At 38.6% G+C, this 20,177-nt stretch overlaps 5 protein-coding genes across 9 annotated transcripts; 3 read left to right on the top strand and 2 right to left on the bottom strand.

Annotated features, from left to right (window-relative positions):
* The first annotated feature begins 18 nt into the window (after positions 1-18).
* Positions 19-2,210, top strand: LOC109190715. Its single transcript, XM_019341278.1, has 3 exons — positions 19-464; positions 1,410-1,531; positions 1,714-2,210. The coding sequence occupies exons 1-3, from the start codon at positions 338-340 to the stop codon at positions 2,044-2,046; spliced, it is 582 nt and encodes a 193-aa protein (XP_019196823.1). The 5' UTR covers positions 19-337; the 3' UTR covers positions 2,047-2,210.
* Positions 2,211-3,144: 934 nt separating this feature from the next.
* On the top strand, positions 3,145-5,272 carry LOC109190355 (protein LAZ1 homolog 2). Its single transcript, XM_019340820.1, has 8 exons — positions 3,145-3,252; positions 3,372-3,428; positions 3,541-3,649; positions 3,979-4,163; positions 4,248-4,336; positions 4,443-4,692; positions 4,785-5,027; positions 5,143-5,272. Exons 1-8 carry the CDS (start codon positions 3,145-3,147, stop codon positions 5,254-5,256), a joined length of 1,155 nt encoding a protein of 384 aa, XP_019196365.1. The 3' UTR covers positions 5,257-5,272.
* Positions 5,273-5,302: 30 nt separating this feature from the next.
* LOC109190713 lies at positions 5,303-9,488 on the bottom strand. The gene is made up of 12 exons (XM_019341274.1): positions 9,061-9,488; positions 8,769-8,921; positions 8,454-8,666; positions 8,288-8,377; positions 7,951-8,067; positions 7,281-7,550; positions 7,027-7,183; positions 6,806-6,883; positions 6,414-6,688; positions 6,223-6,297; positions 5,855-5,962; positions 5,303-5,731 (listed from the first exon to the last, which is right to left on the bottom strand). The coding sequence occupies exons 1-12, from the start codon at positions 9,448-9,450 to the stop codon at positions 5,396-5,398; spliced, it is 2,262 nt and encodes a 753-aa protein (XP_019196819.1). The 5' UTR covers positions 9,451-9,488; the 3' UTR covers positions 5,303-5,395.
* Positions 9,489-11,132: 1,644 nt separating this feature from the next.
* On the top strand, positions 11,133-14,607 carry LOC109190714 (ankyrin repeat-containing protein ITN1-like). Of its 2 annotated transcripts, none has more exons than XM_019341277.1 (5): positions 11,133-11,222; positions 11,658-12,457; positions 12,626-12,775; positions 13,011-13,444; positions 13,662-14,607. In XM_019341277.1, exons 2-5 carry the CDS (start codon positions 11,920-11,922, stop codon positions 14,283-14,285), a joined length of 1,746 nt encoding a protein of 581 aa, XP_019196822.1. In that variant the 5' UTR covers positions 11,133-11,222; positions 11,658-11,919; the 3' UTR covers positions 14,286-14,607. The 2 variants fall into 2 exon arrangements, with proteins under 2 accessions (XP_019196822.1, XP_019196820.1); XM_019341275.1 differs by having other exon boundaries at positions 11,150-11,289.
* Positions 14,608-14,776: 169 nt separating this feature from the next.
* LOC109190841 (protein ACCELERATED CELL DEATH 6-like) lies at positions 14,777-19,228 on the bottom strand. 4 transcript variants are annotated; one of them, XM_019341472.1, is made up of 7 exons: positions 18,943-19,228; positions 17,510-18,794; positions 17,288-17,437; positions 16,930-17,061; positions 16,401-16,448; positions 15,885-16,318; positions 14,777-15,624 (listed from the first exon to the last, which is right to left on the bottom strand). In XM_019341472.1, the coding sequence occupies exons 2-7, from the start codon at positions 18,138-18,140 to the stop codon at positions 15,010-15,012; spliced, it is 2,010 nt and encodes a 669-aa protein (XP_019197017.1). In that variant the 5' UTR covers positions 18,141-18,794; positions 18,943-19,228; the 3' UTR covers positions 14,777-15,009. The 4 variants fall into 4 exon arrangements, with proteins under 4 accessions (XP_019197017.1, XP_019197019.1, XP_019197020.1 ...); XM_019341474.1 differs by having other exon boundaries at positions 17,510-18,205; positions 18,943-19,167; XM_019341475.1 differs by having other exon boundaries at positions 17,510-18,209; positions 18,943-19,167.
* Between the last annotated feature and the right edge of the window lie 949 nt (positions 19,229-20,177).

The raw sequence follows: 20,177 nt of genomic DNA on the forward strand, positions 1-20,177 counted from the left end.
GTTTGTCATGTTATGGAGTTTGGGTCAGAAAGTCATGGAGTTTGGTTTTGACAGTAGAAAAATGGGAGTGAAGACAACCTCGTATCGGAAAAAAGTGTACTAAGAAATTGTGCAGTGATTAGGCCCTTTGCCAACCGTCATTTTCTCCAACCACCCGAAAAGCCGCATTGTTGGACTCCAACAAGGAACAACCTGAGACTCCGAGAATAGGATAGGATGGGATAGGAGTAAGAAAAAAGGTAAAGGTAATCTAGGAAAGCCTAAGTGAAACCTTTGTCCTCTGATTGATTACACTGTCAGAAGCAATCTCAATTCTCAATTCTCAATTCTCAATCAAATGGATTCAACTGTCTCGAAGCTTGTAGCTAAACTGGATCTGAAGTCGCACCCAGAAGGCGGCTTCTATTCTGAAACCTTCAGAGACTTCTCCGTGCACCTCTCTAAATCTCATCTCCCCCCTACTTGTGAGTCTTTCATTGCTTCCTTTTCCTCTTTCATGGCCTGATGGGTTTCATATATCATTCCAATTTATTCAATTTTCTTAGGTCAAAGCTATCCTTTTTATCCATTTGCTGCTATTTAATTAATGTTGTTATTGTTTGAAGTATAGCATCTGGGTTTTCATCATCGTGGATAAAGATTAAAATTTTCCCCCCTTTCTTTTCTTTATCTAATTATGATCGATTGGGGTTGGTGGATTTTATCGCTATACAGAAGGTATTGGAGGATACAGACATCAAGGCTAGGTTGTCCATTTATCTCTTATATATACATAGATTGTTTGATTAAATTGGTGAAGTGAATCCAAGAAGCTCAAATTCGGATAATTGTATGTAGAACTAAAATAGTGAATATTGGGGAGCAAATATTGGCAGAACCAAATCTGAAAATCATATATATAGTAATTTTTGCCAGAGAAACCGCAGCCACTAGGCCGGTAAACCATGCCTTGTGACCGGCAAAGGAAGGACCACAAGGGGTAAATCACTCTAGGTTGCCCATAACTGTTCGGTTCAAAACTAAGAAGGAAAATAAGCTCTTCCGCTGGGTGGCGAACTTATAATCTTGTGGTTGTCAAGTCAACGACCTGACTAACTTAACTTAGCTTGGGTTGCCCCTGTTTTCCTACTTTCTTGATGTTTATCTTTCATGATGTGAGATCATTTGGTAAGAAACAAGGAGAAGTATAGAACTATGACTTCTAAATTCAAAGTTGAAACTTCACAGTTTGGCAGTAAGTCTATCACCTAATCAATGTCATGCTAACGTGTTGGAGTTGGACTAGGATAAGTTATATCTTGCAGATTCAGTTTCGTACTTCTTTATTTTGCATATGGTGATTGGAACTCTGTTTTTACCTGTAATTTTGTATTTCGTCCATCCCTGATTAGTACAGTCCTTGTTTGCAGACAAGGTTGATCGACCTGTGAGTACATCTATTTACTTCTTGCTGCCTTCTGGGAGTGTTTCTCACTTGCACCGAATCCCAATGGCAGAAACATGGCACTTTTACACAGGAGAATCTATTACGGTGATTACATTTTTACTATGCTCCATTTCTATTGCATTCATGAGCATTGGTAAAGCACATAATATATACGAGATGCAATTTTCAGCTCTTCCTTGTTTGATACCTGCTAGTTTCCCCGTTTGTGGATACTCGTTATCTTTTTTCTCTCGGTCTTATCTGATATGATCTACAATGGCTTTCAGGTGGTAGAGCTAAACGAGACTGATGGTAGTGTGAAGTTAACAGGCATCGGGCCTGATCCCCTGGCAGACAATCAACAAGTGCAGTACACAGTTCCTCCAAATGTATGGTTTGGTGCTTTCCCAACAAAGGATATCGACATCTCTGCTGACAAGAAGAAAGCTGTCAAAAATCCTCCAAGAGACGCTGAGAAGGACTTCGCGTTAGTTGGATGTACGTGTGCTCCTGCCTTCCAGTTTGATGATTTCGAGCTTGCAAAACGATCTTACCTCGTATCATGCTTCCCAGAATACGAGTCGCTGATATCTTTGCTCACCTTTGCTGAGACATCCTAGTCTGGATCTCCTCTTATTTCATGTCAGTATGTTTACCATTGCAGATTTATCATAATGAACTCTGATTTGAAATGTTTCTTGGTATCCTTGTGAACGCTTCAACTGTGTCATTTGTTGACAATGAAACTCGCAGGTTTTGCAATTATTGTTCAGTATTATTGTTTTCTTTCTTCTTTAGTTAAATTAGTCTTAACAAAATTAATTAGACCAAATTGTTTTTTTTTTTTTTTTTTTTGCAAACTAGCACAAGCAATCTTAATTGTATATGAAACACTATCAATAAAAAAAATAACAGACAAGCAATATAAAGACGAAGACAATGCTAAATCTATCCAAAAGCAAATTAATAAAACTTAGAAAGGTACAAATTAAACATTAATTTTAATATCAATCATAATAAATTTACTGTTGCAAAAATCCCTATACCGTAGGCGATTTCACCCCTAGGCGCTCGCTTAGTGTCTAACTCGGCCTCCTAAGCAGTTGCCTAGTGCCTAACTCAACTAAATTCGACCGAGTTAACACATCCATTTCTATCGAGTTAGCTAAGTTAACCTAGTCGGCTCGACCTTGTTAATTTTTTTCATTTTATATATATATATATATATATATATATATATATATATATATGACATACATACACTCACACATGTGCACTATTTTTTTATTTTTAGTTAGCCATATAGGCGCACGCCTAAGCCGTCTACACGCTAGGTGCTACCCTACCACCTAACTAGTGCCTAGCACCTATGCAACCATGAATAAATTTCTCCTGCCATAGAAAGTCAATGGGTTTGAGCTTCCGTGGATATTTTGTACTTTAATAAGTTGAGAAAGGAATTATGAAAAGAACCAATAATACTCAAGCACAATCCCTTTGCCAAAAAAGTGTCAGAGTTGAAATCCTCATCATCATCACTTGTGAAACGTGTCAGTAATGGTTAACCAACAACAACTGTATCTTTATGTATCATATATATGAGTAAGCATTATATTGCATCACTTGTGAAGCGTACGTGTCACCAGCAGCCTGCATGTTAATGGATGGTTAACCAACAACATAACAATTGTATTATGTGAGCCTAGGATGCATGTAATATGGCATCAATCTCCCTCTTAATAGCTGCTGCTTCTTTTGTTTTTGTTGCTTTGCTTCTCTCCATGTTCTTGATTTTTCAGCATCTCAGATCTTACACCAATCCTGCGGTCACTACTCATTCTCATTATTATACATATTATATTGCTCTTCTCTTCGACTACTAGGCTCGTTGTTCCATATGCTTGCTAGAATCCCAGATTTTATTTTCTTGGGTTTATTTTTTCAGGAACAAAAATGGATTGTTGCCGTCATCTTCATGGTTCCTGTCTATGCTACTGACTCAGTAATTTGCAGTTTTGCTGTGTTAGTTTAAAACAATACCGATTACATGATACCATCTTGATTACACAGATCTCAATTAAGTCTCTTGTCATTTTTGGTGATATTTTCCCCAGATTTTATCTTTGTGGAACTCCAAACTCTCTCTTGCCTGTGACATTCTGAGAAATCTATATGAAGCCTTTGCACTCTATTCCTTTGGCACTTACTTGGTTGCATGCCTTGGTACGCTCAGCAGATAAAAACACTCATCTTCCTGCATTCTTACATCAAAGTTTGAAATACTACTTAGCATACTACAACCTTAGCCACATTTTGTGAAATCATTAAAAAACAAAAAGAGAACCGGCCTTACGCCCGCAATCACTATCTGAATGTGTGCACTAGGTAAACCCCGGCTTGTGACTGCAGCCGGCAAAGAGTTAACAGTCTAACCAATTTGGCTAGCCAGAACTTGCCTTACTGGTTCTAGGAAGGAGTACATTAATTCTAGTTAGTTATATTGTATCATCAAGCTGTTACTGCAAATGAATGGGATAGTGAACTTATGGTAGGGGGTGAAAGGAAAGCAGTGGAATTACTTGAAGAAGAATCAAGAAAACAGACTAGGCAGCCATTGCTTGGTGGGGAAGGGAAACCTAAGACAAAGCAAACAACAACATTCTACAACTTCATGTTCCACCCTTGTGCTGTTGGAGAGCGTATGCTTACAATACAGAAATTTGGTCTTGTACAGTATGTAAGAAAGCAATTATGATTCCTTCCCTTTAATTTGCTAGGATGCATGCACACTAGCTAATTTCTTTCGGGTTTTACGGTTCAGATGATTTTGAAGACTCTTTGTGCACTCTTAGCCCTGGTACTGGAGCTGTTAGGCGTATATGGGGATGGCGAGTTTAAGTGGTACTACGGGTATGCAGGCAGTATGCACCATTTTCTGTTTTATAGTTTTAGCTACAAAGTTAACTGCCTATTCATTTTCCAGTACACATACCTGAATGTATTTCGATTCTCTCAGGTACCCCTATATTGCAGCAGTTCTGTTCTTCAGCCAGATGTGGGCTCTGTACTGTCTGGTGCAGTTTTATAACGCAACTCATCAGAGACTTCGGGCAATCAAACCGCTCGCCAAGTTTATTAGCTTCAAAGCTATCGTTTTTGCAACGTGGTGGCAAGGTGTGGGTATTGCCTTAGCGTGCTATTGTGGTGTGCTATCCAGGGAAGAAAAATTCCGGGGTGGGTTGCAGGACTTTCTGATATGCATAGAGGTATCATCCAGTCTCTCTGTTTCTTGTGAAGTATAAGTGGCATTCATGTTGCTTTGAGATAACTATACGACTCCTTTTCATTGTTTCCACAGATGGCCATTGCTGCCATTGCTCACCTCTTTGTTTTCTCAGCCAAGCCTTATCGTCTCTTGCCATTACCTGCGTATGGGATTGGGAAGATCACAACTCAAAAAACAAAAACATTAGTAGATGTGGAAGATGTTGAAGATAAGAAAAAGGCAGCTGTTATTGAGAAAACAGAAACCGAGGTCGAGGTGCCAGGGACTAGTGTGAAGAAAAGTGTTCAGGACATTCTTGTTGGAGGTGGTCAACAAGTAAGATCCTTCTTCCAGCCTCAGCTTCCATTATACAACAGTGAAGAAAAGAGACAAAACAGTCTTTCTTTCTCCAAAACATTTGGCTTACATTCTATTGAAACATCTGTCACAGGTGGTTGAGGATGTTGTGTTGACAATTAACCAGGCAATTGGACCAGTGGAGAAGGGCATGACAAAGATCCAAGAAAAAATCCACCAAATATCAGAGTCTTCTAATGAAAAGTAAAGCTTGAGGAGACAGAAAAGCGCCTAACAAGAGAAGGGAGTCAAGCTGACAAAAGACATTTTCATTAACTATTAACAAAATTTCCAGGTTCTATGATACAATAATCTTACATCTCTCATATGTATATTATATACTGTCCTTATCCCTCATCTCCGGAACAGCATAGTTCACAGCAACTAAAACAACCTAAACAAGCTAACGAGCCAAGCAACTGGGTCATGAGAATTGAACATTGGTCATTCATCTTGGAACATGTCTGAATGCAGCACATGCAGCAGAGTTTCTCACAGACCATGCTGCAACAGTTAGATGCTGCCTTCACAAACAATTCTGCTGCATCGGGTTTTGATTCAACTGAACCACCAGGACGGATGTTTTCAGCCGTGGCAGTAAGGTTGCCGAAACCCAATCCAAGATTTTGGAGTACTATAATCTTGTGCTGTTTAGGTTCTTCCAGATTTTGTGGATCATGAACCTGATTATCATTTGGGCTTTGGTTAAAAAAAGCAGTTTGAATCAGGTATAACCAAAAAAAAAAAAAAAAGATCTTTCCAGTATATTTTGTTTCCTTCCTGTTATTTATTTGAAATTTTGGTACCTTCTTTGTCTTGGTTGAGTCTATGGTTCCTTTTGTTCTCCCAGTCCCTATAACTGTCATGCGAGTATACTCAGAAGCAACAGCATTTTGTACACTCATTTTTGCTATCTGCAAATGAAGGAAATGGCTTAATGAATGATACTGGGAAACAATATGTTGGGCGGAGGGCCAGTGAAGTGCCAAGTTCAACACCAGGTGGCTAGGCGATTGTTGGCTTGAAAGGTCAAATTCAGGCGTTCAGCACCTTGCGTCTGTGGCGGTATAAGGAAATAAAATTCCTCCTTCGCTACGAGCTATAGCTTTTGGCATGATAGTAAGCGCTTGATCCTAACAGATCACAATATAATAGAGTTGTGAGAAGTGTTTACCTTCTCCTCAAGCTTCTTATTTTCAGTAAGCCATGCCTGGGCTGTGAGGATATCAATTTGATGCTTTGCCAGTACCTGTGAAACATTACATTAGTATATCATTGAATGATGTCTTGAACCTGTGCATATACAACATTTCATACTCCAAACTCTCTGTGAGGATATATCAATCTGTAAAGTAAACCTCTTACCTTATCAAGAGGTATGTCCTTAGCTTCTTGCACCTTCAGGTCTACAGAGAAATTGCTCAAGTCTGCAAGGATACCTCTAGCTTCAAGGTTCTTGGGAAATACTCCACAGTACCTGCCTGATAGAACCAGTGGGCTTCCTGATGAAAGGTCTGGTATTTGATATGGATATACCTCAAAGTCCTCAAGGTTAAGAGTTTCAAAGTCAATGCAAATGTTTGCAAGAATGATGGATGATGCGGTGGCAAATAGGTTTTCCATTCGAGCTTCAATTGAATCTGAACAAGAACCAATTAGCCAAATATGCATAAAATTCATGTTATGACTGGACAGTACATGGCTTTTGCATAAGATAAGCACAGACAACATATCAACTGCAGAACTCAAGAACTCACCTACATCATAAGCTGCATCATAAAAGCCACGACCCAACATTGCAAGCATGCGGAGGAAATAATGGTTACAGAACCGCCCTGAAAATTTTCAAGTGACCAACCAACATCAAACTACTGGAACAACAAACGAACTTCAGCTTAAAAAGGTCGAGCCAAGCCACTAGTAAATGACAAGTCAGAAAGATAGCATTTATCTCCTTGTATGTTTATACAATACATACCAATGCCAAATGTGCAAATTCGTGGGCTCATTGTCCTATTTTTTGTTTGATGACTCTTGAGGACATCACAGATGTTTCTTTCATCTTCAGCAGCCCCATCAGTGATAAGGAAAATGAGAGGAATCGCTTTGCTTGTATTAGAAAACATCTCAAGGGCCTGAACAAGTGAAAGAATTTCTGTTCAGAGTCTGTTCTAATGGCATTGAAGACTAAGATAAGTTAATAATAGATTGATAGTGCACCAGATAACAAACCTGATTTAGTGGATTCAAAATATTTGTACCACCACCAGCAACAAAATTCATGTTAATCCACTGAGTTGCATTTTCAATAGCTTCCTTTGTTGCCAATTCAAGGGATGATGAAAACAGATAAGTTTGATCATTAAATGCTATTATACTAAATGCATCTTGAGAGTCGAGCTTCGATAGTGCAGCAAAGAGTGCACTTTTGGTATCCTCAAGAGGCTGTCCTCTCATGCTCCCACTTATGTCAACAACAAATACCACTTCCTTCCTGAAGACCTGTCAAGCCATATAAGAAATTTAAGTTAGGGGACCACACCTCCCGATTGTCATACAACAGAGAGCAGGTAATACAATGACAAAGAAACGAAAATGACCATAAGTGAACTTCCATGAAATTCAGTACTGCAAGTGATCATCATTCTTTTAATATACAAGTAATTCATTTAATCACAAAAGAATTGCACCAAGCTGGTTGCTCAAGACTTTACAAAATGTTTGCAAAACAGAAGTTATGTATGTAAATAAGATACATTCTTCGCAGCACACTCTTCTTTACCCCAAAATTTGCAAGTCATGTAGTCTAAGAAAAAAACAATCATTTTGTTGTAATAGGCCATTCCATTTCAAGGGGACCTTCAGAGATACAAGTAAATTCCAAAACAAAGGATTAACCAACCATTTTACGCTGCTCAATTCCAGGAAAAAGATAGCAGCAGAACATTTCTCTTTGGTCAATGTCAAGAGTTGATGGAGATTGTAAAAGCACACCACCAAAGGTTTGGCTTGATGAAATCTGAACACATGAAGAGGCAAGGATGTCATATAATCATATCTGCAGAATCATCAAACTACAGAGTACTAGAAACTCGAAAAGTGACTTCTCTTTTGGAGGATAATTTGGTAACATCAGTAAATTTTATAGGAATGATCATTATTTTTACTATTATTCTTGCTAGAAGATTGTTAGTCTTATTAAGGTGCACTGAGGAACAAATGCAGATATAGGGTTGTACCGAGTAAGTAAAAACAAAATCATTACTGGACCAATTGATAACATCTGCTTCATACAAGTAGCCCAACCTCCCAGCTTGTCGCCGTAGTTCCTGCACACCATCACAGACTATGATCACACTCCTCTTCAAAACTTCAATCAGAAATTATTATGTATAAAAGCAGCACCTTTAGAGGATGACTAGTTGTTCTGCACAAAACTTGTGTCCCTAAACCACAATTAACATTCAATTTTATCTTTTCTCTTTTTGAGATTTTCTTGGCAGCAGGAGTGACATATTCCGGGAAACTGAATGGAATCTTCAGGCTGAATTGCCCATCATTGTAGGATAACTTCTGAGACCAGCTGATAGTGACTAATAGATTGGTTCCCCCGTCAATCTGAAAAGGGAATTTCACATAATATTGTTAAAATGAACAGATTAAACTTCTACTAAACCATGTTCTGTTTGAAATGAATTGTACAAATCTTTCAAGTATTACCTGAGGTATTTTGAGTGTAAAGATATGAGGCTTCAAATAGCTTCCGTCCTCAAATTGTGCTGCCTTTTCGGATTCTGTTTTGTCATCAATGGCAAGCAGTTGAGTACGGTAAAGTCCCCCAGGTACCTCAACCTCGACACTTCGGATTGAACCCTGTTAGTGAGCAAAATTGTTCCAGTTGAGAACAAAAATTAACTGTTAATCACAAAACCTAAACAGGGGAACCATTTAGGATCGGGAAAATAAATGAATTTAAGAACACTAAAATTGGTTGTTCATATTTAGTATTCACCTGTTCGCCCATCGGAATCGCAATACGGCAATCGCAGCACTTGCTCCCCTTGACGCAGTGCACTCGCCACGATCCAGTGAAGGTGAGGAAGGCGGTGTCGAGATAACAGTCGGCGTCGAGAGAAGAGGAGTTCATCTGGAGCGGAATCAGAGAGGGAGGATCACATCTGCCGTGCACGTGAGGCTGGTAGCTGGGAATGTCCGGGTTATCGACGATGGCCGGATTCTCAATCACGGCGTATAGCATTGGAGCCGTGGGAAGATAGGAGTGAGTAGCCTTCTCCATAGCGGACATGGGCCTCGGCGGCGCCACCGCCCGGTCTTTCCCTAAGTATACCCGCCTCGACAGCCGGAGGCCGTCCTCCACTGCTCTCACGAACTCTTCCGCCATGAATTAACAAAGATGAAAGGGTGGATGGGATTTTTGTTGTTCTTCTTCTTCTTGTTATGAACGTTAGAAAATGGGGAAGAGGGAGTGGATTTTGATTCATAAAAAGTATCCGTTGTTTAAAACGGACAGCTGTTGGTATCCTGACGCGTAAGCTACCGGGTGCCGGCATTTCAGAATACTTCCACAACTTTGGTCACATTTAATATTTTAGTAATAATAATAACTTAATTTTTCAATTTTATCAACTACTTAATATCAAATTATACACTTCTATTTATAAGCAAGTCTTAAATGGAGCTTCTTATCAATTAGCCATGGAGTGAATTAAATTATTATAGTAACTCATACTATTTTTTTTTAATTTTTTATTTTTACGATGCCAATAATATCATGTATAAAATTAAATATTATATATTTAATTCTATGAATATTCTTGACACCTCAATTGTCCGTAAGTATAACCAAATATAATATACTCTGTACCCTAATTATGTCAAGGGTAATTGCTATCATAAAAATCATAATACATTATTATAAACGATATTTTTAGAGTAAAATACTCAAAATGGTTCCTTGACTATAGCTAAATTCACAAATTGGTCCTCGACTTTCAATTTCAACCAATTAAGTCCTTAACTTTGCAATTTTAACACGATTTGATCCTTCGTCTATTTGACCGTTTGTTGACTGTGATTTTTGAGGATATATATGTAATTTCATGGTCCATCGTCGGTTTTTTAAGGTTCCGGTTGCATTTTCGACCGCACTTTAGTTGAGTTCGTACCAGAGCAAAGAAGACGACGTGTTTCCGAAACGGTGCAACGTCATCCTGGAGGCCTCCATGTGCTCCGACGAGAGCTGCAGGTTCTTCTGGAGACCGTCGATGACGGCGCAGCCGCTGGTGATGATGCAGAATCACGACGAATGATGCAGAATCGTGAAATTACATATATATCTTCAAAGATCACGGTCAACAAACTGTTAAATAAACGGAGGACCAAATTGTGTTAAAATTGCAAAGTTAAAGACTTAATTAGTTGAAATTGAAAGTCGAAGACCAATTTGTGAATTTAGCTATAGTCGAGGGACTATTTTGGGTATTTACTCATATTTTTATCATTGACGACTGTTTTATTATTTTTGAAATAAAAATAATCAATGTTCTTAGTAACCTTTTTATAAATAAATAAATTTTAAAAGATTTCACATGTTGTATTTTAAAATAAAAATAAGGTGAAGGAACATAGCACTTTCCTTAAATTTTATAAAAATTAAATTATAATTTTAATTCCCACATTATATATATTTTTTTAAAAAAAAGGTATTGTAAATATGACCCTTTTTTTTTGAGGAGTAAATATAATTTTTTAACTCATAAGTCACAATCTCTCATTTGGTAGTCAAATCCGGGTGCCATTAGACCACAAGGTCTTGGCAATAAATATGATTTTTAATTGGCCACAAAAGTAATTATTTTCGTCATCTAGTGATTTATTGGGACCAAAAATATAATCTTTATAAATAACTATTTTGGCTCTTTAAATGGCTAATTTTTAATATCCACTGAGCAGGGGCAAGGTTGACAATTCATATCAACCAAGAGGGATAGGGAAGGGATAATATAAAAGTATGAAACATTGTTTCTTTTGTCTCCATTTCTGTGTCTTAGTCTCCTTAATTTTATTTTATTTTTAAACACAGTAAATCAAGTCGATTAGCATTTTATCTTTTCAATTTCTGCAAATTCATGCAAGTTGAAGCCACTAGAAATGGTAAGTTTTGTTCAAGAACTCATTTGCCTTTCTTCATAGTTTGCAGGCAGCTACTTTCTGTCAACCAGTAAGGCATTACTATTTGTCTGCTTGTTTAATGATGCTCTTGAAAGATATGCCATTCTATGTTTCTTCGTGTAATTTTACTGTTTTATTTTAATGTAGAAGATGTTTGATGTTCCTGAAGTTAAAGTAGTTATCATCATTTATGTATATTGTTGTTGATGTACTTGTGGCTTTTGCATATGTTTAAGAAACTGGGTTTTGAAGATTTGCTATACTGTATCTGTAGATGGCCAAGATGGGAACTTTTTTTGATGATTTGCTGTTAGTAGATAGGCGACCTTGTAGTAGTTTGTGGGTAGTTTTAGTTATTTTTGCTCTTTTATGTTAAATACTGTGAGAGAATTTGTAAATGGAACCCTAAAATTGCAGACTTTAGTCGATCTAAAGGGCAAATAGCTGGTCACTTTTGAGGAAACCCGCACCCACTACCCGAGGTGTGCACTGGATAAATCTTGTCTTCTGAAAGAACTGCAAGGAAGGAGGTAAATCAGTCTGGGTTGTTCATAGCTGACCGGCTAAAACCAAGAAGAAGGCTAATAGGCCGCTCCTGTTGGAAGTCGAAATTGTAAAAACGTGGTCACTTTTGGCAAGCTGTATGAGTGCATAAGGCTGCCAGTTTGCTCTAGAAAGAATGGCCTCGTCTTCTTCACAGTCGGGACTAAACATTGGCAGAGGAGTCGAGGCAGGGAAGGATATGAATTTCTACTTGCCCCTTTATAAAGCTGCTATTAGGGGTGATTGGGAAGGTGCGAGGAGGTTCTTTGATCGTGATCGAGATGCAGTCACAGCTAAGATCACCAAGGATTCGGAGACAGTCCTCCATGTAGCAGTTGCTCGAAGCAAGGCGATTTATTTTGTAAGTAAGCTACTGGAAGTGATGCCTTCTGATGCATTACGTACGACAAATAGATTTCACGAAACAGCTCTTCATTTTGCTGCTAAATTCGGTAATGTTGAGGCAGCAAAGCTGTTAGTGTCCCAAGATCCTGGTCTGCCTTCGATTTGGAATGATTCGAATTGTTTGCCTCTACATTCGGCTGCTCTCTTTGGCCACAAAGAGATGGTTATATATCTATTAACTGTTACTGGAGAACACGTGAGACCTAATCCGTTTGCTGATAAGCCCGGGATCACTCTTATGATGCTTCTTGTGCATTCTGGATTTTATGGTGAGCAATAAATTTTCAGACCTTTGACATGGCTCTGATACCAAATTGAAGCATGTGCTACATCTCAACTAAAAGCCTAAGCTGATAGTTGGATTGCACATTAATGGTTATATGCGCTCACATTTATTTCTCTCCGTACTTTTATACCATGTCAATGTGCATTCACAGATGTGGCACTGGATCTGCTTCTGCATCATCCCCAGTTGGCTTCAACTGTATCACCCGGTGGGAATACTTCATTGAGCATTATTGCTCAAAAGCCCTCTTCGTTTCCAAGTGGAAGTTGCTTAAATTTCTGGCAAAAGCTTATATACTCCTGTGAGTTTCTTGAAACCTTGAACTTCACCCTTAGCAATCTGAATTTTGCCTTGTTCTGCAAAATTGTCAATTCGTGACTAGTTATCTTTGTTGAGTGGCATCTTTTGTATTCTTAAGGTTCCGTCTTTGTTAACTATAGTATTATCAAAGAATGAATGATCTCTGTGCAAGTTACCCTTTCTCATTCCAGTTTTTCTTTAAAGTTATTTTATGCATGAGAAGATTCTTATTGCAGTGCCTCTTGTGAAGTCTTTGCGTGAAGAAAAACTGATGCACTGCCAAGCAATGGAACTTGTCAGAGCGTTATGTACTGAAGTCATAAACACGAATAACTTAAAGTCTGCCTTGATATATAAACCGGCTATTATTTTGGGAGCTACTTTAGGCATTTATGAGATTGTAGAAGAGATTTTAAAGACATTTCCCAGTGCAATCTGGTCGTTGGACAGGGAACACCATGATTTGTTCCAAATAGCAGTGATGAACAGACGTGAAAATATATTCAATCTCTTACGTGAACTGGATGAGCATACGCATTTGGTAACTCAAAACATTGACACGAATGGTAATACTATCTTACATTTGGCTGGAAAGTTGGCACCTCCCCACCGGCTTAATCTTGTCACAGGTGCAGCTTTGCAGATGCAACACGAGTTACAATGGTACAAGGTAAGATTGAAATACAGGCTCTGATACCATGTTATAGACATAATGCACATTGGTCAAACCATACTCAATTAGTTAGTATAACCCATGGCCTTATAAACTAATATATTCTCTCATATTTTTTCAATGTAGGATTCTTAACAGTCAGGATCAGATATTTGTTATTCACCATTTGAGCATGCCATTATCTTTATATTACAGAATTTTTTTTCCTGTACAGGAAGTGGAGAAGTTTGTAACTCCGGGATACAAAGTGAAGGAGAATTCTAGTGGAAAAACGCCTGCAATGGTGTTTACTGAGGAGCACAAAGACTTGATTGCAGAAGGAGAACAATGGTTCAAAGACACGGCAAATTCATGCACACTGGTCGCGGTCCTCATTGCAACCGTAGTTTTTGCTGCAGCCATAACCGTGCCAGGTGGTAGCAATGGTGACAATGGATACCCAATCTTTAACAGCGAGACGCCATTTACAATCTTTGCCATTTCAAACACCCTTTCTCTGTTTTCTTCTACGACTTCAGTGTTGATGTTCTTGTTGATTCTGAACACGCGATTTGCAGAAGCAGATTTTCTCCACTCCTTGCCAAATAAGTTGATCATTGGCCTTGTTAACTTATTCCTCTCCATAATGTTCATGATGGTAGCCTTTAGTTCTGCAATTTATATCGTTTTTGGGCATAAGAAGTCTTGGATTATTCTGCCACTTGCATTTGCCTGTCTTCCAGTGGGATTGTTTGCATCATTGCAACTTCCCCTCCTTATAGAGATGATCAAATCAACATACGGCCCGGGCATTTTCTACAAGCAACAGAGATCTTATTTCTGGACTGTGACAAAATGAAGGCCTACGGTGTGTTACTTCATAAGATAGACATATACTTCAGTGGGAGCGGCCTATTGGCCTTCTTGGTTTGAACCAGTCTGCTAAGAGTAACCTAAGTTGGTTTACCTTCTTTTGATCATTTGCCGGCTAGGGTCACAATCTGGGGTTTACCCCATGCACATCTTCCAGTAATAGCTACGAGTTTCTCTTGTCATCCCAAAAAAAAAAAAAGAATTCTTGTACATTAGTAATCTTTTCTCTCTTGACTATTCTTTGTTGTACATTAGGTATCCTAGTTTGCACTATTATGTAAAGAGTACTGTTGAGCATATATATAATATATAAACATAAATGTGCAATCCAACTATCAGCTTAGCCTTTTAGTTGAGATGAAACACATGCTTTAATTTGGTATCAAACCAACCTTATGCCAAATGTCAGGATGCGTAAGAGGGAGTGTTGAGCATATATATAATATATAAATATAAATGTGCAATCCAACAATGCCATCAAAGTTTGAAATCACAACTTCCACTATATAAACAAAGTTTTACAAAGGATTGAAGACAACCCAAGTACAAAAAAGGCCATTCTTTGGATGAAAGTTCAATGTTGAGCAATCAGATATTACAAATCCATACAAAAGTCTGTATTTAAGCATAAAGAATGTACCCTGAAAGCCTAAGAATGTACCCTAAAAGCAGCTTCCATACTATAATGGCTACTAGCAGGCTTGATTAAGCTAAAAGAGGAGGCGATTACTGCGCTTACCAAAAATGCGAGGGCAGTAAGTGGAAGTTATCATATCCTTTAGAAGGGGATATTGCAACGTCACGAACAAAGTCACTGGTAGACATGCCAATCCGGCCACTGGTACGAGAGTCCACGCCTTCTTTTCCCCAAATACAAGGTAGATAGTGGCACTGAAAGCTACCATCATTGATGTTATGGAGAGAAACAGCATCGTAAGGCCGATTATTAGCCTCCTTGGGAGGGAGTACAGAAAATCGTTTTCTGCATAGCGTGCAGTGAGGATGGACAGGAACATCAGTAGAGAAGCTGTAGATGAAAACAAGGAAAGGGCGTCGAAAATAGCAAAGATAGTAAACGCCATGTTTTTGTGGAAAATGGGGAAGCCACTATCGCTGTTATTGCCCCCGGGCACTGTAATCGATGCTGCAAATCCTATCGTTGCAATGAGAGTTGCAGATACCGTACAAGAATTTGCCGTGTCTTTCATCCATTTCTCCCCTTCTTTAACCAAATCTTTGTGTTCCACCGAGAACTCTACTGCTGGCGTTCTCCCATTCGAGTTTCTAGTGTCTTTAGAGTCAGGAAGCACATATTTCTCGACTTCCTGCAAATGAGATGCTCAGAGATTGACAAGACACAATAATTTAAATACTTATTTAGCATATAACCATTAATGTGCAATCCAACTATCAGCTTAGGCTTTTTGTTGAGATGGAGTACATGCTTCAATTTGGTATCAGAGCCAGACCAAAGGTCATGGGTTTGAATTTATACGTCACCCGATAAGCGACTACGGTCCACGTGTTGCTTAAGCTTTTAGTTGAGATGGAGCACATGCTTCAATTTGGTATCACTTATAATTACCTTGTACCACTGTAACTCTCTCTGCATCTGCAGAGCTGCACCAGAAACAAGACTCAGTCGAGGCGGAGGTGCCAGTTTGCCAGCCAGATGCAAAATGTTATTCCTCTTTACATCTCGAAGCTGTGTGGCTAACTGTTTGTGCTCACTCATCTGGTACAGGATGTTGAAGATATTCTCTCGGCGATTTTCAACTGCCAGTAGGAATATGTTATGCCCCTCTTGGTTCCTTGACCAAATTGCCGGGGGAAATGATTCCAGAATCTCCTCAACGAGTTCACTGATTCCTGAAACTGCGGCCAAAAGGATTGGACCGTCGAATATTGATGCAGCTGATGAGTAATCTAGTCCTGCAACTTCTGCACATAGGCGCTTGATGAGTTGAAGAGTCTGCCGATGCATCAATCTGGTGTCCCTTACACTTTTAAAGTATGGCACTGCGATTGAAAATCAAATCGGTTATTATACGTCTTTATGCAAGTCCCACGTGCCCGTAGATGATTAAATTTCATTTCATACCTAACCATTCAATGAATTCCCAAGTTGCTTCATGACATTTCTTGCACCCTGCCATACAGGTGAAGATTAAGATGTACCAAACTACTATATATAATGACCCTGTTTGGTAAAATAGTTAGCCTATAGACCAATTTTGGCTTATTTGACCACTATTAGCTTTTTGATTTGGTTAAAAAATCAATATAAGTGTTTGGTTAATTAGCTTTTTGAAACTCCAAAATGCTAAAAATCAAAAAGCTGCCCAAAGCTACTTTTTCAATTAGCTTTTTGAGAAAGGAAATTATATCAAACAGCTATCAGCTAACAGCTAATTTACCAAACACCTTTCTATATTTTAGCTAATGTTATCAACTAATTATACCGTCTAATTAACCCAATCAGTTAACAGTCATTTACCAAACAGGGCCAATATATGACACCAGAAAATTGCTAGGGGAATCAATTGTTCAAAGAAAACATTCTCTGAAAAACATTCTAGGCCATAACAAATGCAGACTCCAAGAAATATAATTCATGTTAATGGACAAACCAGAAGAGCCAAATTCCCGGAAGAAATGAACCCAGCGGCATATAAGCATGGACCTTTGGTTCCCCGCAGCTGGATTTTCCATGTCTCCAATTTTAGCAGGACTATACACATTCCCAAACTTCACAGGAACACCTTCACAACAAGAGTAACTATCAGGACTACAACATTAAAATTATCCCAACCAATTATGATCATTAAAGAATCTAAATTATGTTCATAGGCAAGGTTTCTTTCAGAAACGAAAGACTCCAGGATGTTTTTTGTGCATTAAGCTATTTTTTAAGTCAAGGGCCTACGCAAGGGACTCTACGCAAGGGAAAGTGCGACATAAAATGAGAGATGGAGATGATAAACGAACATGAATAAATGAACCGCTGCCAAACATTGAGTCTAATTCCACTTGGAAATGCAGAAGGCTTTCCAGCAATCACACGTAAAGCAGTATTACCAGCAGGTGATCGCAATGTTGCCAGCTTTGGATAAAGCTGGATCAGATATAAAGCCAAATCTGCACATTTAGAGAAGATAATGTGAATAACTAGACTGCAATTCATAGTTCTTTTCAAACTAAAATCATTACCATAAAATTCGGCAGATATTACAAGATTTAGAAGCTCTACACCAGATCTGTCAGCAAATGGGCTGGGCTCTACATCATCTCTGGTGACAGTTAAGAGGTACGAAATCATATCCTTGTTGGCATAGCCAGCAGCCAAATGAATAGGCAGTAATCCTGAGCCACTCCATAAGTTAGTCAACTCAGGACTTTTAGTCACCAGAAGCTCGGCTGCCTCAACGTTTCCATATATGGCAGCATAGTGGAGGGCCGTCTGACCAGCTTGATCCTTTAGAGTTACCAAAGCCTCGGTTGGTATCAACTCCAACAATTCCTTTACAAAACTTGTCGCCCTTTGTGTCCCAACAGCAATGTGTAACGCTGTCTCGGAGACTTTAGTGATCTTAGCAGTGATGGCCTCAGGGTCTTGGTCGAAGAAATTTTTGGCACTCTCCCAGTCACCTCTTAGTGCTGCCTTGTACAATGGAAGGTACCAGTTGAGGTCCTTCTCTGGTTCCTTTTTCTCCACTGGCTCCATTAAACCTTGACTCACCACGCTTTTGTCTCTCCCAGCTTGTAGGATGAGTCTCATCAATGGTCCTGGCTCCTTTTTTACATTGTCACCCAACTCAGGCTGTGATGAAGAGCCAGCCATTCTGTATCTTGGCTAAATCCTTCCTCAACTATCTCTTAACAATGCCACTTTTTCCTATTCCAAAACTGGCTACAAGTAATCAGAACAACCAATGACCTTGTGGTCCAGTGACACCAAGTTGCTCTCCTATATGGGAGGTTGTGAGTTCGAGCCTTAGTCTACCTTCAGTAGGTTCAGTCCCCACCCTTGCCTGTACACTCTACGCACAAGGAGTCTTCATCACCTCTGATCAGTTAAGGTCTCCCAATGACCCCAAGATTCAAACCACAAGGGTCTTCATCACCTTTGATGAGTTAAGATCTCCTAATGACCCTCAAGATTCCCATGAGATTCGAACCACAAGGGTGATCTTCCCACACTGTCGCTGAAACGAGACTTTTTAAGGTGATTGGTCAAACTAAACTGAGCTAGCCTTGCTGGCAAGTCTTTCTTTTATCATCTGCAAAGAGACATTTTCCATTTTTCTTCCCAAAAAAATGAAATTTGTACTAAATTTTACACCATCTAGCCATCTAATATGACTAAGCCAGATGCCAAAATCTTACATATCCATTTGCTACCAGTGAAATGACACACTACTAGTAACATTCTCCTTTCTTAATTCTTACTGTGCTGCAGGAACCACCAGAGGCAACCGACATAACATGAAGAAAACTGAGAAGATGCCAAAGAAACCCTTAATAAACAAGTGTTGTAATTAAGGTATTGAAGAAGAAGAAAAGGGGATTAAATTGAAGAAACCCAGTGCAGATTATCATTAGGGAATCACAAAGGAAGTAGAATCATTGAAGTGAGTACTTACTGTTTCTGTATTTATACATGGGATTGATTGATCTGTGTCACTCTCCTTCTACTTCAAGCCATTTCAGAGATTTTATCAACTGTTTGGTGGCATAAATCCCAATTGATTTAGACATCATTCTTGAATGACACTGACCAGTTAGTTCGGTGTGAATGAAGATTGTTATTGGAAACTAGAAATTGAAATACGAAGAAGAAATAGGAAAAGGAAGAGAACAAAAAAATGGTTGGTTAAGGAAGGGACAAGAAAATAAATGCTGAGGGAACATGTTAGTCAACATGTTCTCAAAAAAATACCGTTCACCATACCTCCATAGTCCGTATATTGAGTTCTAATTAATTTTGCCTCTTTTTTTTTTAGATCTCATTTGAAGTTTGATTATTGAATTAATTGTTTTGATAGAAAGTATTAGTAAAAAAATTAAACTTTTTACTTTTGAAGGTTCCTATTTTATCTCGATTATTTTTTTGATGAAATTTTTATTTTTTTCATGACAATAGAATTTGCAATTACTATTTAAATGTGTGTATGTAGTAAATCTCAATCTTGTATAATAGTCTACAAACTATATAAGACAAGATATGTAAATTATATTATAAAAACATGTATAACATGCTTGATCTAGAGAGAATTGGTAAAATTTGAACAAAAGGTAACTTACAATTCTTTTATTTTTCGCCATTGTCTTCATTTGAATAATTGGACAACAGGGAGAAATTCATGTAATCATGTTGAATTTTTCCAAAATTTTACCAGAATATCTTAGGTAGTAAATACGGGGATTCCTACAAATATGCGAAATGTGAAGTATAAGGATTGGATCGTATGGAGATCCTGTTCAAGACTTTTAGTATAGCAGTATGCTTGTTGGTTTAAGTCTTTAAGTTTGATTACGTAACAGTGGGTCAGAGATTCCCGAGCTAAAGATATGTATGTAGCTAGTGCCAAAAAGTACCTCTCCATTTGTATTTAATGCGTTATTTATAGGGGAGTTGAAGGGAACACATGCCGAAAGCTCAGCATGTGTGACGCGTGCTCTTCATGCAAGGGGCAAACCAAAGGCCATGCAGATTTTTCCACGTGCCCTAGGATTAGGCTAGTGCAATTGTTGGCCCATCGTCGGAGTGATGGAAGTCAGGTCATCTCTCCTTTCCCGACCTAAATAGATCGGGAAAGGATCCGAGTTATGGGAATTAAGATAATTATCTTATCTCAGGTCGGCACTTCGTTGGAGG

Source organism: Ipomoea nil, unplaced genomic scaffold (genome assembly GCF_001879475.1).
Source record: "Ipomoea nil cultivar Tokyo-kokei standard unplaced genomic scaffold, Asagao_1.1 scaffold1576, whole genome shotgun sequence".
Lineage (NCBI taxonomy): Eukaryota > Viridiplantae > Streptophyta > Magnoliopsida > Solanales > Convolvulaceae > Ipomoea > Ipomoea nil.

Excerpts from the sequence above, each read along its gene's own strand:
- LOC109190714 (XM_019341277.1), top strand. The coding sequence starts at position 11,920 with ATGGCCTCGTCTTCTTCACAGTCGGGACTAAACATTGGCAGAGGAGTC. Across the intron at positions 12,458-12,625 it reads TGTGCATTCTGGATTTTATG|ATGTGGCACTGGATCTGCTT; the intron begins GTGAGCAATAAA and ends GTGCATTCACAG. Across the intron at positions 13,445-13,661 it reads ACGAGTTACAATGGTACAAG|GAAGTGGAGAAGTTTGTAAC; the intron begins GTAAGATTGAAA and ends TTTCCTGTACAG.
- LOC109190841 (XM_019341472.1), bottom strand. The coding sequence starts at position 18,140 with ATGGCTGGCTCTTCATCACAGCCTGAGTTGGGTGACAATGTAAAAAAG. Across the intron at positions 17,438-17,509 it reads AATATCTGCCGAATTTTATG|ATTTGGCTTTATATCTGATC; the intron begins GTAATGATTTTA and ends CTAAATGTGCAG. Across the intron at positions 17,062-17,287 it reads GCAGCGGTTCATTTATTCAT|GTGTTCCTGTGAAGTTTGGG; the intron begins GTTCGTTTATCA and ends CTTGTTGTGAAG.
- LOC109190355 (XM_019340820.1), top strand. The coding sequence starts at position 3,145 with ATGGCATCAATCTCCCTCTTAATAGCTGCTGCTTCTTTTGTTTTTGTT. Across the intron at positions 4,337-4,442 it reads GAGTTTAAGTGGTACTACGG|GTACCCCTATATTGCAGCAG; the intron begins GTATGCAGGCAG and ends CGATTCTCTCAG. Across the intron at positions 4,693-4,784 it reads ACTTTCTGATATGCATAGAG|ATGGCCATTGCTGCCATTGC; the intron begins GTATCATCCAGT and ends TTGTTTCCACAG.
- LOC109190713 (XM_019341274.1), bottom strand. The coding sequence starts at position 9,450 with ATGGCGGAAGAGTTCGTGAGAGCAGTGGAGGACGGCCTCCGGCTGTCG. Across the intron at positions 7,551-7,950 it reads GAATTGAGCAGCGTAAAATG|GTCTTCAGGAAGGAAGTGGT; the intron begins GTTGGTTAATCC and ends ATGGCTTGACAG. Across the intron at positions 7,184-7,280 it reads TTTTGAATCCACTAAATCAG|GCCCTTGAGATGTTTTCTAA; the intron begins GTTTGTTATCTG and ends TCACTTGTTCAG.
- LOC109190715 (XM_019341278.1), top strand. The coding sequence starts at position 338 with ATGGATTCAACTGTCTCGAAGCTTGTAGCTAAACTGGATCTGAAGTCG. Across the intron at positions 465-1,409 it reads ATCTCATCTCCCCCCTACTT|ACAAGGTTGATCGACCTGTG; the intron begins GTGAGTCTTTCA and ends CCTTGTTTGCAG. Across the intron at positions 1,532-1,713 it reads ACACAGGAGAATCTATTACG|GTGGTAGAGCTAAACGAGAC; the intron begins GTGATTACATTT and ends AATGGCTTTCAG.